The 17609-nt window shown below is 47.7% G+C and overlaps 2 protein-coding genes across 12 annotated transcripts in view; one reads left to right on the top strand and one right to left on the bottom strand.

The window, feature by feature from the left end:
• Positions 1–1572: 1572 nt before the first annotated feature.
• asrgl1 (asparaginase and isoaspartyl peptidase 1) lies at positions 1573–11069 on the bottom strand. 3 transcript variants are annotated; one of them, XM_035401036.1, is made up of 7 exons: positions 10573–11069; positions 9412–9614; positions 9031–9173; positions 8396–8550; positions 8002–8123; positions 5854–5964; positions 1573–2228 (listed from the first exon to the last, which is right to left on the bottom strand). In XM_035401036.1, the coding sequence occupies exons 1-7, from the start codon at positions 10623–10625 to the stop codon at positions 1951–1953; spliced, it is 1065 nt and encodes a 354-aa protein (XP_035256927.1). In that variant the 5' UTR covers positions 10626–11069; the 3' UTR covers positions 1573–1950. The 3 variants fall into 3 exon arrangements, with proteins under 3 accessions (XP_035256927.1, XP_035256929.1, XP_035256928.1); XM_035401038.1 differs by having other exon boundaries at positions 10701–11068; XM_035401037.1 differs by lacking the exon at positions 10573–11069 and adding an exon at positions 9999–10184.
• Positions 11070–14330: 3261 nt separating this feature from the next.
• LOC118217999 (regulating synaptic membrane exocytosis protein 1-like) overlaps positions 14331–17609 on the top strand; it is a 107903-nt gene continuing 104624 nt past the window's right edge. For 3 of the 9 annotated variants that reach the window (XM_035400290.1, XM_035400288.1, XM_035400291.1), the window contains exon 1: positions 14337–15207. In XM_035400290.1, coding sequence (XP_035256181.1) covers positions 15041–15207 — 167 coding nt within the window. In that variant the 5' untranslated portion in view covers positions 14337–15040. Of the gene's footprint in view, positions 15208–17609 lie in introns of all 9 variants that reach the window. The other 6 variants (XM_035400287.1, XM_035400289.1, XM_035400286.1 and 3 more) reach the window with 6 other exon arrangements.

The following is a 17609-nucleotide window of genomic DNA, read 5'->3' as shown; positions in this document are numbered from 1 at the left end:
GATAATTAAAGCAGATATCTGACAGTGGAAAAATCCACCAATCGGTGTCCTCTTGTGCTGTCTGTCCATCTGCTGGCCAATGAAAGAGTACCATCAGTGCCGCTGATTGCATCGGCCAGCCCTAGGGAGCACACAGGAAATGACAACATTCCAGCACAAAGGCTATGATTGGGCGTGACCCAAGCAAGACCCAGTGGTCCAAGGGACCTGTCAGCCAAAACTCACAGCAATGTTCCAGAGGAAACTGACACGGACAACACTGTAATGTGCATCCAAAGGGCCAGATTCAACTGATTTACAGGACTAATAAGAGCTCCATACATCACATTACAGTAAAGGGGCATTACAACCACCCACATGGGTTTATCCGTTATCACTAGCAGTGGTTCCCATGTCACGACTAAGATATATGCTACCATTACTCCATATTAATAATTAACCTGTTCTGACCACACACACGCACGCTCTATTCATAACATGGGTCTGTGGATTCAGGTAAATTCCTGATTGCCTTTCACTTGGGGACTTGGTCACCATATCATCATATCTCCCAGACCTCTTTGGGGCTTTTTGTTTGTTTTTCACTTAAGAGTGAAGTTTAAATCTGAAAAATAAAAATCACATGACACCACATGAGCCAGTCGGGGACTTGCGTTCCAATGTTACATTTGAAGAAAAAAAAGCATTCAGCACTCAATTTGCTCGAAAGCAATTGTGTGTGTGATTTATAAAGAATGTATCTGTTCTTTGAGGGGCACATTTTAACAACAAACCAGCAGGCAGGAAATGAACAGACGCAGTGAGGATCTAAACGCAGAAGTCCTGACAGTTAAGGCCCTGCATCTTGTCCGCACACACCCCTGTTGGAACCAGCACACCAGTTATGGGAGCATTCCTAGCACAGGCGCTTGTGTTGACACCAAAAGCAAACTGCTTTGGCAACAACAAGCTCAAGAGTAATCATGCCAGTAATGTAAATATGAACTTGAATTACAGGCCCAGCGTGTTATGAAATGCTAGTGCATGGCACAGAGCACGCTCAGACTGCGCTCAGCTGAGTCTGTGCTAGTCCATGGCACAGAGCACACTCAGACTGCGCTCAGCTGAGTCTGTGCTAGTGCACGGCACAGAGAACGCTCAGACTGCGCTCAGCTGAGTCTGTGCTAGTGCACGGCACAGAGAACGCTCAGACTGCGCTCAGCTGAGTCTGTGCTAGTCCACGGCACAGAGCACGCTCAGACTGTGCTCAGCTGAGTCTGTGCTAGTCCATGGCACAGAGCACGCTCAGACCGTGCTCAGCTGAGTCTGTTCTGCCATGCGGTGCGAAAGCACACCCAGGAGCCACAGCACAGGAAGTGACGCGTCAGAGCATCAGGCAAACTCTGGCGGCAGGTGCTTGCAGAACGCAGCCTAGCTTTCAGTCCAGGCTGTGCATGTAACACAAGAATGAAAGGGAAACGCACTGGAGCCACCTGGGAAAAGTGTATCACAGTTTAACGGGCTTAAACTAAGGTTTCATTCATTGATTTGCTTAATAAAGGAAATGAATGAACGTTCTCACCGTGTTTCATATAGGGACTCCGAAGCACACCATAGCTTTAACACAGAGGCATTAACCAATGAGAATTCACCAATGAAAACATCCTCTGACTAATCTAAGAGACTGGACTGTGAATAGAAGCACTTTGGCACTGGTGCTGACGTCAGTATAAAAGCATAACTGTCCGCTTTGTGCATTTCCTGGGAGTGTGTGGAGCTTCTGATTTCAGGCTGTCAGCAGAAGTGTGTGTGTGTGTATGTGGGTGTGTGTGTGTGTGAGACTGTGTGTGTTTGCGCTGTTCTGGGAGTGTGTGTGTGTGTGTGTGTGGGTATGTGTGTGTGTGTGACTGTGTGTGCGTGTCTGTGTGTGTGTATGTGCAGGTGTGTGTGTGTATGTACAGGTGTGTGCTGTCACTGCTGCTCCAGGTTGTGGGTGCTGGCGGCATGCTGCTGCTCCAGGTTCTGGGTGGCGGCTGCAGGCTGGTCCTGCAGGGGCAGGGTGAAGTCCTCTCCTTTGCCCAGGCCGTAGTGCAGCTGCCCGTTCTGGGCGGCGGCCCACGCCATCTGCAGGCTGTTGAAGCGGGCCGCCCACCCGCCTCGGGGGTCCACCACCACCACCCCGGCCAGCCCCTGCACCCGCTCCCACATGTAGGCCAGGGCCTGGTCCGACGCGTCCGCAGCTGTCTTCCCTGGGGGAGGAGACAGACCCCACACGGGTCACTCTTCACGCTGTAAAACAGGAGCTGTGTCCCCCCCCCCCCCCCCCCCCATCTCTCAACCCCCCTCAAACCAGCACACCCAATTAAACCCTTATCACCTGAGAGTGATTCCCTGGTCCTGGAGATCCACCGGCCTGTAGATTTTCACTCCAAAACTAATTTGGCACACCTGACTCTACTGCTCAGCAGCTGACTGAGATCTCTGGCTGTTGAGATGTGCTTTGTAAAAGTTGGTGAAAAAACCTACAGGACGGTAGATCTCCAGGAACAGGATTGGGCAGTTCTGCTCTAGCTGTTGAGTGAGGTGCGCTTTGTTAGGGTTGGAGTGAAAACCTACAGGATGGCAGATCTGCAGGAACAGGGTTGGACAGCCCTGCTCTAGCTGTTGAGTGAGGTGCGCTTTGTTAGGGTTGGAGTGAAAACCTACAGGATGGCAGATCTCCCGGAATAGGGTTAATCAGCTCTGCCTAAAAAAAATGACAATGACAAATTGCACGCCTGGTTTATTTCATCTGAAAGTAAAAACTGTAATTCATGAAATATGGACATATAACCTCTTGAAAAGGGAAAACCCCTTTTCCCCAGAGCCTCTGGTTCTGGTCCAGAAACAAAGCTATTTCTGGTATTCAGAAAAGTAGCTCTGAATTTGTCTGCTGCGTTTAGCTTCTGTCTGCTACTGTAAAACACACAAGACCAAACTGCGGGTCCTCAGTGTGACCCCCCCCCCACCCCCCCCACGGCCGAGCTGTGTGTTGGGTGTAAACACCCAGAATGCTGCAGGTAAGCGGCCGATGCCTTGGCCCAGTCCGCTCCAGCGCACCGGCTAATGATTACCCAACAAAGCGGAGGTCATGCTGACATTGAAATGGCTCACAGATCACTGCTCTCAAACACCTGCCAACTCCGACCAACCACCTCCGACCTGCCAACTCCAACCAGCCACCTCCGACCTGCCACCTCCAACCTGCTAACTCCGACCTGCCAATTTCGACCTGCCAACTCCAAGACTGCCACCTCCGACCTGCCAACTTCGACCAACCACCTTCGACCCGCCACCTCTGACCTGCCACCTCCGAACTGCCACCTCCGACCTGCCAACTCCGACCTGCCACCACCAATTTGCCAATTCCGACCTGCTAACTCTGACCTGCTAACTCCGAGACTGCCACCTCCGACCTGCCAACTTCGACCAACCACCTCCGACCCGCCACCTCTGACCTGCCACCTCCGAACTGCTAACTCTGACCTACCACCTCCGACCTGCTAACTCCGACCCGCCACCTCCGACCCACCACCTCCGACCCACCATCTCCGAACTGCCACCTCCGACCTGCCAACTCCGACCTGCCACCTCCGACCTGCTAACTCCGACCTGCCACCTTCGACTTGCCACCTCTGACCTACCAACTCCAACCTGCCAACTCCGACCAGCCACCTCCGACCTGCCACCTTCGACCTGCCAACTCTGACCTACCACCTCCGACCTGCCAACTCCGACCCGCCACCTCCGACCCACCATCTCCGAACTGCCACCTCCGACCTGCCAACTCCGACCTGCCACCTCCGACCTGCTAACTCCGACCTGCCACCACCGACTTGCCAACTCCGACCTGCTAACTCCGACCTGCCACCTTCGACTTGCCACCTCTGACCTGCCAACTCCAACCTGCCAACTCCGACCAGCCACCTCCGACCTGCCACCTTCGACCTGCCAACTCTGACCTACCACCTCCGACTTGCCACCTCCGACCTGCCAACTCCGACCTGCCACCTCTGACCTGCCACCTCCGAACTACCACCTTCGACCTGCCAACTCTGGCCTACCACCTCCGACTTGCCACCTCCGACCTGCCAACTCCGACCTGCCACCTCCGAACTGCCAACTCCGACCTACCAACTCCGACCTGCCAACTCCGACCTGCTAACTCCGACCAGCCAGCTCCGACCTGCTAACTCCGACCAGCCACCTCCGACCTGCTAACTCCGACCTGCCACCTCCAAACTGCTAACTCCGACCTGCCACCTCCAATCTGCCACCTCCGACCTGCTAACTCCGGTGTGTGTGTAAGAAGTAGGGGTGTGTATGCAGTGTGAGTGTGTAAGCAGTAGGGTGTGTAATCAGTAGAGGTGTGTGCAGTGTGAGTGTGTAATCAGTAGGGTGTGTGTGCAGTGTGAGTGTGTAATCAGTAGGGGTGTGTGCAGTGTGAGTGTGTAATCAGTAGGGTGTGTGTGCAGTGTGAGTGTGTAGTCAGTAGGGGTGTGTGCAGTGTGAGTGTGTAAGCAGTAGGGTGTGTGTGCAGTATGAGTGTGTAATCAGTAGGGTGTGTGTGCAGTGTGAGTGTGTAATCAGTAGGGGTGTATGCAGTGTGAGTGTGTAATCAGTAGCGTGTGTGTGCAGTGTGAGTGTGTAGTCAGTAGGGTTGTGTGCAGTGTGAGTGTGTAGTCAGTAGGGGTGTGTGCAGTGTGAGTGTGTAGTCAGTAGGGGTGTGTGCAGTGTGAGTGTGTAGTCAGTAGGGGTGTGTGCAGTGTGAGTGTGTAAGCAGTAGGGTGTGTGTGCAGTGTGAGTGTGTAAGCAGTAGTGTGTGTGTGCAGTGTGAGTGTGTAATCAGTAGGGGTGTGTGCAGTGTGAGTGTGTAATCAGTAGGGTGTGTGTGCATTGTGAGTGTGTAAGCAGTAGAGTTGTGTGCAATGTGAGCATGTAATCAGTAGGTGTGTGTGCAGTGTGAGTGTGTAAGCAGTAGAGGTGTGTGCAATGTGAGCGTGTAATCAGTAGGGGTGTGTGCAGTGTGAGTGTGTAATCAGTAGGGTGTGTGTGCAGTGTGAGTGTGTAATCAGTAGGGTGTGTGTGCAGTGTGTGTGTGTAATCAGTAGGGTGTGTGCAGTGTGAGTGTGTAATCAGTGGGGGTGTATGTAATCAGTAGGGTGTGTGTGCAGTGTGTGTGTAATCAGTGGGGGTGTTTGTAATCAGTAGGGTGTGTGTGCAGTGTGTGTGTGTGTAATCAGTAGGGTGTGTGCAGTGTGAGTGTGTAATCAGTAGGGTGTGTGTGCAGTGTGAGTGTGTAATCAGTAGGGTGTGTGTGCAGTGTGTGTGTGTAATCAGAAGGGGTGTGTGCAGATTGAGTGTGTAATCAGTAGGGTGTGTGCAGTGTGTGTGTAATCAGTGGGGGTGTATGTAATCAGTAGGGTGTGTGTGCAGTGTGTGTGTGTAATCAGTAGGGTGTGTGCAGTGTGAGTGTGTAATCAGTAGGGTGTGTGTGCAGTGTGTGTGTGTAATCAGTAGGGTGTGTGTGCAGTGTGAGTGTGTAAACAGTGGGGGTGTATGTAATCAGTAGGGTGTGTGTGCAGTGTGTGTGTGTAATCAGTAGGGTGTGTGCAGTGTGAGTGTGTAATCAGTAGGGTGTGTGTGCAGTGTGTGTGTGTAATCAGTAGGGTGTGTGTGCAGTGTGAGTGTGTAAACAGTGGGGGTGTATGTAATCAGTAGGAGTGTGTGCAGTGTGGGTGTGTAATCAGTAGGGTGTGTGCAGTGTGAGTGTGTAATCAGTAGGGTGTGTGCAGTGTGGGTGTGTAATCAGTAGGGTGTGTGTGTAGATGATACCTTGCTCCATGTAGAAGAGGATCAGTCTGGACAGTGTGACCTTCATGATGGCCTCCCCGTGACCCGTGGGTGACACTGCTCCCAGCAGGTTATCCGCGTAGCCTCCACACCCTGCAGGACCATCCAGCACAGGGTCACTCGGGCACAGGACAGGAAGACACACTGCACAACAAGCCTTACAGCGTTCACGAAGCACTGCAAAGATGGCCTGGCTTTTCTTCCATGTCTAAAGCTGTGTGTAGAGGCCAGCATATTTCCCCCAGAGAGCGACATAGTGACCCAGGCCTCCAAACTCAGTGGTGTGGACGTAAACTCCCGGGTGGCCCTCGTAAGCACAAAGACAGACCTGCCTCTGCTGTAATAAGAGCTCTCACAGCATTGATGGGGTATATATGCTAACGCTGTCCTAGGGTAAATATGCTAACACAGTGCTGGGGTATATATGTTAACGCAGTCCTGGGGTAAATATGCTAACACTGTCCTAGGGTAAATATGCTAACACAGTGCTGGTGTATATATGCTAACGCAGTGCTGGGGTATATATGCTAACGCAGTGCTGGGATATACATGCTAACGCAGTGCTGGGGTAAATATGCTAACGCAGTGTTGCGGTAAATATGCTGACACAGTGTTGGGGTATATATGCTAACACAGTGATGGGGTATATATGCTAACACAGTGCTGGGGTATACATGCTAACGCAGTGCTGGGGTATGTTTGCTAACAAGTGAAAAAGGGACAAAACTAAAGTTTCATAAAGAAGATCGGTATGTAAGAGGCAGCAATAATAACAGACTCAGAGGGTCATTAAAGGTCACACAAGCCAGAGGGGTCCGACTGCAGTCTTTCTGGTTTTCTGTGTTTCAGCACCAGTGATGGGTTTAGATCTGTGCTGGCTTAAGAGTTTCCACACCTCGTTACCAAGAACTTAACTGGCTGCTGACTGAAAGGACATCACAGAACCCTGCAGACTCCGCACCCGTCCAGGCTCGGAGTTAAACCTGCAGCCGTCCAAGCCCTGAGTTAAACCTGCAGTCGCTGTGCCCCCTCCAGGACCGGAGTTTAACCCGCAGACACTGCGGCCCTCCAGACCTGGAGTGAAACTTGCCAACAGTGTGTCCCTCCAGAACTGGAGTTAACCCCGCATTTGCTGCAGCCCTCCAGGACTGGAGTTTGACTCCCCTGATGCAAGTCAACCAGCTTTGGCAGAGTGTGTACTTCCACTTTATGACCACTAGGTGGGGTGAGAAACATTGAAGTGGTGTAAGTTCCAGCTTTCTTGAGACAAGTTTCCCTGTTCAATCTCCATACCGTTTCACATGAAACCAGTAGGGGGATAAACAGTGCACAGGGAGTCTGGATATATTTCCCCGGGATCAGCAGAGGATCCAAATTTTTTTACTCATCTAAATATTATATTTCTATAAGTGTTCTCACCAAGTACACGTGCTGTAATACAAAAAATATATGTAAGGTCAAATTAATTTACTCTTTTGGCTTTTTAGTTGGTGAGGCATGAGGCTTTGATCATATATTAATATCACTTTCTCTCTGAATGACTAGGATTAAAGATCAAGTATTCTTCCACCCAAATGAATAAATAGATGTTTAATAACATATATTATTAATAATAAATGAATAATAGATGTCAAATCTAAGAAAGGAAGATACTACAGATCCATGTTTGACAATCACACAGAATAACGCAGAAAGGTCATAGTGCTAAAGTGTGTGTGTGTGTGTGTGTGTGTGTGTGTGCGCGCGCATTAGGCACGTACATGCAGAACTCTCCTTCACACTCCAGAACACACGTGAGAAAGAGAAAAGCAGTCATTGGTGGATTTCATACTTTCGAGCTAAAGGTTAGCCCAGCAGACAGTAAGGTCTCATGACTAACTGAACCTTATCCCACATTCCCCAGGTCTAAAGGCCATTTCTCCCTGTCCTACTGTCCTGCACAAGGGCACTTAAGGTAGCTCCACACAAAGCACACTTCCTGTCAGTCCTCCATCTTTCCTTGTTTTTGCTTCAGTTTACAGCCTCTGTGTTCTCCCGTCTCTGTGAGTGTGGGAGGGCACAGACAGCATGCGTCTCCTACGTCAGAGTGAGTCAGCGGCTCAGTCTGCAGTGTAAAGCCTGGTCACTCACCAACACAGGGGGTGTCACCCACACGCCCCTCCATCTTATTAAGCATGCCCCCCGTGGAGGTGGCACAGGCCACGTTCCCTTCCGAATCGACCGCCACAGCGCCCACTGTGCCCATCTTCCCCCTGAGACACACACACACACACACACACACACACACACACACAAACACACACACAAAGGCTTTGTGAGATTACAGTGTCTCTAAAACACATGCTCACATACACAGTGCTTGTAAGACCACCTTTAACCCTTTTCATTTAAGACATGAAAAATGTTCCACTCTATGAGCTGAAGCTGAAGCCTGTACCCCTGCCTGCGGAGGCCGGGGAGGGCTCAGATTCGGGCCGGCGAGGCTGTGTTTGGGGACAGGACGTCAGAGGGACGGAGGGCTCACATCTGGCACTCCACCGGGTTGGAGCCGGGCTGGAGGTTCCGCTGCCAGCGCTTGCGGGCGTAGTCGGTGATCAGCGTCTCCTCCGGTACCTCCGGCACGCCGACGGCCCGGGCAAACTTAGAGGCCCCTTCCGCAGTCAGGCACAGGTGCTGCGTCTGCGGGGAGACAGGCGGACGGGGAGATCTCTGTCTGAGGGCGGAGCTTCTGTGTTTACAGTACGCTGGCTTAACACTCTCTCTCTGTCTGAGGGCGGAGCTTCTGTGTTTACAGCATGCTGGCTCAACGCTCTCTCTCTGTCTGAGGGCGGAGCTTCTGTGTTTACAGTACGCTGGCTTAACGCTCTCTCTCTGTCTGAGGGTGGAGCTTCTGTGTTTACAGTACGCTGGCTTAACGCTCTCTCTCTGTGTGAGGGCGGAGCTTCTGTGTTTACAGTACGCTGGCTTAACGCTCTCTCTCTGTCTGAGGGCGGAGCTTCTGTGTTTACAGTACGCTGGCTTAACGCTCTCTCTCTGTGAGGGCGAAGCTTTTGTGTTTACAGTACGCTGGCTTAACGTTCGCTCGCGCAGCAGGGTTCTCCAGAGGAGAGCTCGGCTGAGCGAACGTCCCGCGCGGCGGCTGTCACTGCGAGGCGTCACCTTCTCCATCACCAGGCGGGCCAGCTGCACGGGGTTGGCGATCCTCCTCACCGCCGACACGGCCCCGCTGGCTAGCGTGCGCCCGTCCATCACCAGCGCGTCCATCTCCACGCCGCCGTGCTCGTTCAGCACAGAGCCGCATCCTGCCGGATAGGAAGTCAGGGGTCACAGGGGTCACAGCGACTCTGCGTCACGCGGGGGGATGACAGGACGACACAGACATGCAGGGTGGGAAGGGGCTTGCCAGGAAACACAGAGGAGCGGGATGACACAGGTGGACACACGCACACGCACACGCAGGTTAACGTGCGCACCGCACGGCCTGCATTACACACGCCCAGCACGCGCACTACATGCTACACGCTACATGCTACATGCTACCTGCATTGAAGGCGGGGTTGTTCTCCAGCAGTGTCACCGCCTCCACCACAGCGTCCATCGCGCTCCGGCCCGACTGCAGCAGGGCGTAACCGGCCCGGGCCGCCTCCCGCACCCCCGCACAGGAGAGCTCGGCGCGCTGCCTCGGGACATTACCCGCTCCTCCGTGAACCACCAGGACAGGCAACATGGCCGCTGCAGTCCTCCTGCGGACAGAGGATAAGGCCTCATACAGACCAGGGCATACCCAGCCAAACACACTGCCCTGAGACTTCAGCTCCTCGGCTGACTAACCCAAAAACTATTAACACAATTAAAATCCTGTCAAAGACACACCCAGGTTTGTTAAGCCTGTATCTGTGGGCGGGGAAATCTGGAAATGTTGTTTAACCTGAATTGAGTCAACAAATGTCGAGCTGCATAAAGAGATGACAGCCTGAATGACACAACATAACATTAAAAGCTTATTAAAACATCAGTTGAGAGATGCAAAAATAAAAACTTATTCATTTTGTTTTCAAAATAATATACATTTCCCTCAATAAATATAAAAGAAAACTTAAACTTGAGAAGATTTCAGTTTAACTCACCAACTGAGGAAATTGAACATTACAGACGTTTTCCATTTCATGGAAGTGAATTCTAGAAATTGACTGAACTGAAATACTAATAGAAACACGGTCTAGCTCTGATTACTAGAAGGGTGTGGAGGAATATGTCGGACAAAATTAAATAAATAAATACATCATGAAATAAATAAATACATCATGAAATGTAAGCATAAATAAATAAATACATCATGAAATGTGAGCATAAATAATTAAACGTGGCACGAAATCTACGTATTTATTTATTTATTTCAATGACACTACGTATGCGACATGAAATAATGGTGCACTCGGCCGGTCCTCGTCAACTCGTAAAGTCGGTTATTTCCGAGTCTACCACCAGGAAATTGCACCCGAACGGCCGACCAAGTGGTAAATACCAGTGGTAAACTCGGGCAAGTTCAGTGATACCCGAGTTTACGAGTTGTGACGTTTCACTGACCTCACCTTGCTTTCAACACATGGTGGACAACTGGAATTCATTCTGATACTGTATTTATTTATTTAATTTTGTCCGAAATATTCCTCCATAGCAGGGTTGCAATTCATCTCTTACCTAGAATTGCTAGCTACTGTGACAGAAGCAACTTTTATTCGGCTCCATATCATGGAATAGTACGGATATTATTTAGGTATATTCCAGGCATATACCTTGTATGGAGGCAAAAACCGAAAGAACCTTACCAAAAGAACTGCTCGACAACTAGAAGGGACAAGAAGACAAATGCAAAGCGATCACGAGCACTGGTTCTTTCCGAATTCTGTCGTTGCTCCCGTAGTGATCTTCACCCTGCAAGTAGCCTAAAAGCCGTGCAGACGCATCGACTGCTTGATCGTCAACTAAAACATCTGAAACTACACCTCATTTCTTTTCGACTTTGTTTTCCATAAATAACAAATCAGTCAGGAGCAGCCAATCATTATCTGAGACGCTGCCAACATTCACCGATCCAACTAATGTTAGGAGTGTACACCTAGCCCACAGGCAGCTCCGCAGGCTGGAAGTCAAATTGCTGTTTGCTTCTAGGAGCTCCAACAAACAGTACAATGTTACTTCCTGTCGGCGCGAGAGCGGATAATTTCAGAATGAAAGTAAAAATTTATTCTCATTTATAAGTAACTTTTTTTGTAGTACTGAACGCAATATATGTGAACGCTATATATATATATATATATGCAAATATAGTCCTGCACCCGATTATCCAAAAATCCTCGATTAAAATGGTAAAAAGGTGTTACAAAATGCAACATTCATAGTGCTAATAATGGGTACCACCAAAATCGCACAGTGGATCTGTACCTCCATAAAATTGTGATTTGTATCACCACAGTGAACTGAACTGTAGGCCACACACATTTTGAAACACACATACGCTTATCATCGTTGTTTATGGAAAGACCTACCCTAACCCTGTGGGTGCACGCGAAGGATCCAAAAGGATAATCACTACATTAACTAATGTTCTTTCCATAAACAACGAAATAAGCACATGCATGTTTCCAAATAGATGTAGCCTAAGTTCAGTTCACTGCATGGTTATAAATCACAACTTTTTGGACCAGATCCAGACCCACTGTGGGGTGTAGTGGGTAGCCATTATCCACATATGAGTGGAGGATAGCACCTTTTTAACCATTTTAATTGGAGGATTTTTTGACAACGAGGAGAGGATTATAAAAGGATTTGGTAAGTGAACATATTTGCAGTCATCACTTGGTCACCCTAACATGTTACTATCTCTGTGAGCCGATGAGAAACGTGATCTCCCGCGGAGGAAAATGATTCTAACACAGAGGTACTACGGTCAAACTGGTTCCTCAATATAGGTACTATTTCAATCGGATGATTTCAAACAGAGCTGTAAAAGCTTGCAGACAGTGATGCACAACAGGACATATGTAAATAAAAGCTCATATTTTAGCTCCAAATCTTAAATATATTTCGTTTTGATTAATCAATATTGTAGTGCCAAAACAGACTTTTTTAAGGCTGCAGGAGCTAACTATTTTTTTATAAAGATATCGAAGAACAGTCATGCTAAATTGGTAAACTGGCAATCACAGAAAAAGCTGTTATGAAGAAATCCAGCACTATATACTAAGTTCATAGAAATTCAGCATTGTAAAACAAGGGGTTTGCCCAGTCTAGTTAATGTCATGAACCAATCATCAGTGAGATTGATCTTGAGAATTCACAACAGTACACGTAGCTAGATGACTTGAGAAATAAATAATTTCACCAATGACAGATAAATGACTGGTTTAAACACCATGTAATCCCCAAAAAGTAGAAAATAAAATTGGATAGTGCTTGCTCTAAAACTAGAATAAACTTCAGAGCACAGTTAAAAAGATGGCAAAGCATTTGGGAGTGTGTGGAGTTGAAGACAAACACAACACGCGGATTGTTTCTGCTGCACAGATACATGTACATTTCAACATTAATTTACTTGGACTTTGTGCTTGCCAGTCAATTAAGTAAGTTACCTCCAATGAATTTAGCCACCAAAAGTAGCAAGGTAACTATTACTGATAACGTTACCGCTTTGGATGACTAGTTCTAGGATGAATTAGATGTTTGCTAACATTATCTGTGTAGGAGGTGAAGTTAGGTGTTTTACCTAACTATTTTACCTAAACTAGATAGGTAAGCAAACATCACTTGTTGGATAGATCATGTTAGCTAGAACTACTTGAAACCCTGCTAGTTGTAGCCAGTATTGATTGTTGTGTATACAACCAGACTCCCAAAGGGTCCTGTATCAGGGAGGCTGCCTCAACACATGCCGTTTCTGAGTAACTGTTGGACAGTACAACCTATGATACAATTAGTACCGTTTAGTTGCTTTGAAATGTGTGGAGTGTGTGGAGAAGCAGGGGGGGCGGGGGGTTTGGGGGGGGGGGGGTGTGTGCCCTGGGTGTGTGGAGAAGCGAGGGGGGTAGGGGTTTCTCTATCTCTGTGGTGTCAGGTGTTATGATTTTCAAAATGTTTCACAACACTGTGAGTATTGAGAAAGTTGCCTACAGCAGCTTTCAATCTGAGAATATTTTGAAATATATTTATAAATATTAATATATACATATAAATATTACAAAAATTAAACATTGAAAACAAAGGAATGTTAATGATATTTTAAAACCTCAGCTGAGAGGCCATTCCAAATGTGTTTACAGAATTGGAAAGGTCGGAGCACAGAAGTACACTGTAAATTTCTCCAATAATGAGGACTTTTACTTTGGAAATTGAGGAAGGATGCAGCACGTGGGTTTCTTGGTACAGTAGTGTTTTCGACTCTATTTTGCCATCTGCTGGACTTGCGCATACTCGGCCACAGCACCACATCACGAGAACTAAGGAGCGGACGTTGTGTGACGACAGCCCAGCAGCAGTGATCATAGGCTACGGCTTTACCCGAAGCAATAATAAGTTATTTATTATAACTGTATTTTTACAACAGGTCCTAACGAACTACCAAGGAACATATGAAAATGTTTCATATTTGGTCACGAGCATGCAAAACCGATAAAGCTAACATAAGCTAAACAGATTTCAACGAACCGACAGATAGTTAAGCTGGTGAAAGGAGATAGACTTGTACAATAATATAGGCCTTTTTGCGGTGTAAACTGCATACTGTGGCTAGAATAAAATATTTTCTTTATCGATATGATAGCCTATTAACGTAGGCCTACATAATATTCAAGTCATCATGCGTTTGACAAATGCAGCTTTAATAAATCACGAGCCTTGTTGTAACTTGTAATATGAAAAAGCCAAAAAAGAGGAGAATTTCGCTGTTAATTCAATTCAGGAAAAAAACTGCGTAAATTCGTGCTTTCCATGGTGCTGAATTCAGTTATATCTCCCCTTATATCTATTTGTGGGCGTCATTTTACCGAACAAATTAAATCTTTTGATTTCCAAAGATTGAATGTGCGTGTTTAATTTGAAATAGGAATTAATCAGTTTACATTTAATTAACGAAATCCTAAGAATTTGACAAATATGGGTGACCATCCACATATTGTCCTGGACGTATCAACTATATCTTATACCAGAAAGTGACATGGCCTGTTGATTTCCTATTTTAATATAATCAAATGGGAAGGAAGTGTTACTTGTATAGAAATGGGATAGCAACACATATGGGACACAATACTCTTTAGTCTATATTCTAAATGTTTCGTAGTCCTAAATAATGCAACCAACAAAGCATCGCCGGGACTTCGTGTCTTCTTCCAGATACACTAACGGACACTCCATTCACGGGCATTGGAACACCACAGTTAGCTGACGTTGCTGCTCTGGATTTTTAAATACACTACAGTTAGCAGAGGCGAATTATAGTCTGTAGCCTAATGTCCCAATGGTTTTGTTCTTGTGCACGAGCCCGGGGAGGTAGAAAAGGTGTGTGATGGGTGGTTGTAGTAGGAAAGCGCGTCATCAGCTCGGATAGGGTAAGGGAAAGCTAGGAGTTCGTGCGCGTATGGTGAGTCCCCATTCTTAAATGATATGCGCGTCTCTGCTCGAGGAAGGTACGCGCTTCAGGGGCTGCGGTCCCATTGACTATTCCATCTCCCTGACAGCAACAGCAGCAGCATCGACAGTCGAGAGAGAGAGAGAGAGAGAGAGAGAGTGAGAGAGCGAGAGAGAGCGAGAGCGCGAGCAGGGTAAAGACTCCGCCTCGCCTTCATCCAGCACCAAGTCCGAGACCGGTGACAGGGACATCTCACGGCAGCCAACAAAGCGAGGCTTCCCCACTCCGTGTCAGCCGTGGTATACACATGGGCTATCCGTAACTGGAGGTGGAGGGGAGAGGCGGGAGGGCGGGGGGTGGGGGGGAGAGAAGGAGAGAAGGCGAAAACAGTCAAATAGAAACGAGCATAACCGTGGGTTCCCGCAACCATGAAAGGCTCGCGCTATTTGCGAGAGCTGCTGCTCTGTCCGCGGACTATGTCGTGAAAAGTGGGTTTCGTCTCTCGGGATTTTGTCAATAAAGCGACACGCCAAGGAGGGGTAAAATATGTCGGCCTCAGTGGGGCCCCACGGCGGCCCTCGCCCACCCACCGCGCCGACTTCCATGCCCGATCTGCCGGACCTCAGTCACCTCACGGAGGAGGAGAGGAAGATTATAATGGCTGTGATGGTTCGGCAGAAGGAGGAAGAGGAGAAAGAAGAGGCCATGTTAAAGTAAGGGACGGTTATTTCCTTTAAGAGAACATCACTCCCATTCATGACCGAGGTGGCTGTGTCCGGAGGGCAGACTAGCACTCATCCGCCCCAAACCGAGCCATTTGTTCCGCGTTATCGGTGAGCCTACTGTAGCCGTGCTCTCCGTTAGTATTAAAACACACCCTCTCACCAGCTGTAGGGCTGTCTGTCCGTTTGCATGTGTGTCTGTGTTCGGCGGGTATGCTAGCGGCATGTCCCGGGTTGTAGGCAGCTCCTTTTGCTCCAAGTTATCAATTTGCTTCCTAGATCTATGTCATTGAAGCCCATTCGACAGGTTATCCCTACGATGTGTGCGTTACAAACAGCCTGATAGCATCTCTTGAAAACGTTTCCGTCCAGTGAATGCTTAGCTAACCTGGAAGCACTTCCACTTCTCAGCGCGAAGGAGCAGGTTTAGATGTTCACATGATTTTTTCTGAAATGGTTATGGGAAAGGCAGATTTACGAGGCATTCTTATCACGAGATGAGTTTGGAGAATGATGAGGTTGGGAGAGGAAAAAAGCCGGTTCAACGCAATAACAGGTGTAACGTGGATTGGGGTGTGACAGAGGAGGAGAGGACAGGCAGTGTAGTATCACACTATCACAGTTTGAGGTTGCCTTTCGTCCGCCTCTACCGATCGAAGAACGTCCTTGTTTCCCTTCCGCCGTTTTGTATTGGGCCGCGCGTATCACCGCTGTCCGACTTATATTTTAACCATAATCCCAACATCAGCATGCTAAACAGGTTGCTTTACCATTCCATACCAAATGAGAAACCAGTGTGCAATGCTGCCACAGTCATGGTTTTCGACAGACGTGCAGAAAACCCGAAAGATGCCTAAAACCTTGAAATCGCGTCGTTCTGCATTGGTGGATTCATGTGAATCCAGGAGCTTCGACTGTATGATTAAATTCCCTGAAGTAGATTCCGTGTATTTTTTTTGGACAAGTGGGGTGTGGTTAAGAAGAATGTTAGCTCGTTGTAGGCCAGCACTTTTTCAATACATTTCTTGGACCTGTAGATGGAGCGGTTCATTTATACTTCTGATTCAGTCCTTACCATTTAATATTGGTCTCATAACTCTCTCTCTCTCTCTCTCCCTCTCTCTCTCGCTCATACACTCACAATAACAGCAATACAACCATTACTATAATTATTGTATGTTTTGTAACGTTCTGTCATGTGTAATAGTACAGCTTAACGGAAGCCGAGTCGACGTAGATAGCCGAAATTAAGACAAAAATCCTTTGTGAACGCCGGGAATTTATTTGTGCTCACCGCAGGGTTCCCCAAGTGCAACATGCAAACGCGAGGCCAACCACTTTTTCCGTTTCACAATTTTACAAACTACTGATATGCTGAATAAACATTCGAGATTGCCAGGAGGAGCATCGCCACCTTTCTCATATTTTATCAAAACCTCCGACTCCCTTATCACGAACAGATAGCTTAATATTTAACAGGTATGTCCGAAGCTGGAATATGTTGAATCAGTATTCCATTATACTCTATAAAAAATCAATCGAAATCGAATTTGAACGGTTGAACTGTACACTAATGTATGGCAAACATAGGCAAAACTGTTCAGATACCATTGCAATCGTGCAGATTACTTACAAACTCAATGTTCATAGTAACGAGAACAACACTGACAAGCTTGCTTGCATATCATACTAGTAGAGGTTGGATGGCAATTGTTTCTTGACTGTTTAGAGTTTTGTCATTTTGTCATATAGAGTTTTGTGTATTCCACACAATGACAACCGTACCTCACAACAGTGTGAAAATCGTATCAAATCGTGCGCTCAGAATTAGGTTACTGTCACTCCCAGGGCTGAAAACATTAGGTGGAGTAAAAGAGAATTTAACGGGCTGAATAATGAATGGAGATATGGATGTTTTATCTTAATCGGCCTTCAGCTTGGCTGTGAAAAGTAGGGTTTAAAGTGGATCTGATTACAGGTAGAGATTAAAGCTTCCAAATGAATCTGTTAGTGGCTGTAAAGCAGGAAGTAAAAAGATTAATTCATAGGCGTGAGCGTGACTTCCAAACGGGATTCTGTCTCTGTGACCATTAGCTGTCACAAGGGCGAATCAGGATAGTCAGCTGGTGTTCCACAGCACGATTAGCGACCACTTTCTGTTAAACTAACACGTCTGTTTGACTTAAAGAGCACGAGTCACGTTTGTGGCTGCATTTTGTGACATGAGATTACATTCATTCCATTTATACAGCTGGGTATTTACCGAAACAGTTCAGGTGAGGTACCCTGTTCTAGGGTGCAGCTACAGAGACCCACCTGGGAACTGAACCTGCAACCTCTGAGTTATAAATCCAGTGCCCCAACTATTGTGCTGCGCTGCCTCTTATTATGGT

The sequence above is a fragment of the Anguilla anguilla genome, chromosome 18 (genome assembly GCF_013347855.1).
Source record: "Anguilla anguilla isolate fAngAng1 chromosome 18, fAngAng1.pri, whole genome shotgun sequence".
NCBI lineage: Eukaryota > Metazoa > Chordata > Actinopteri > Anguilliformes > Anguillidae > Anguilla > Anguilla anguilla.
Note: the sequence above shows the minus strand (reverse complement) of the source record. Positions and strands in the feature narration are given on the sequence as shown.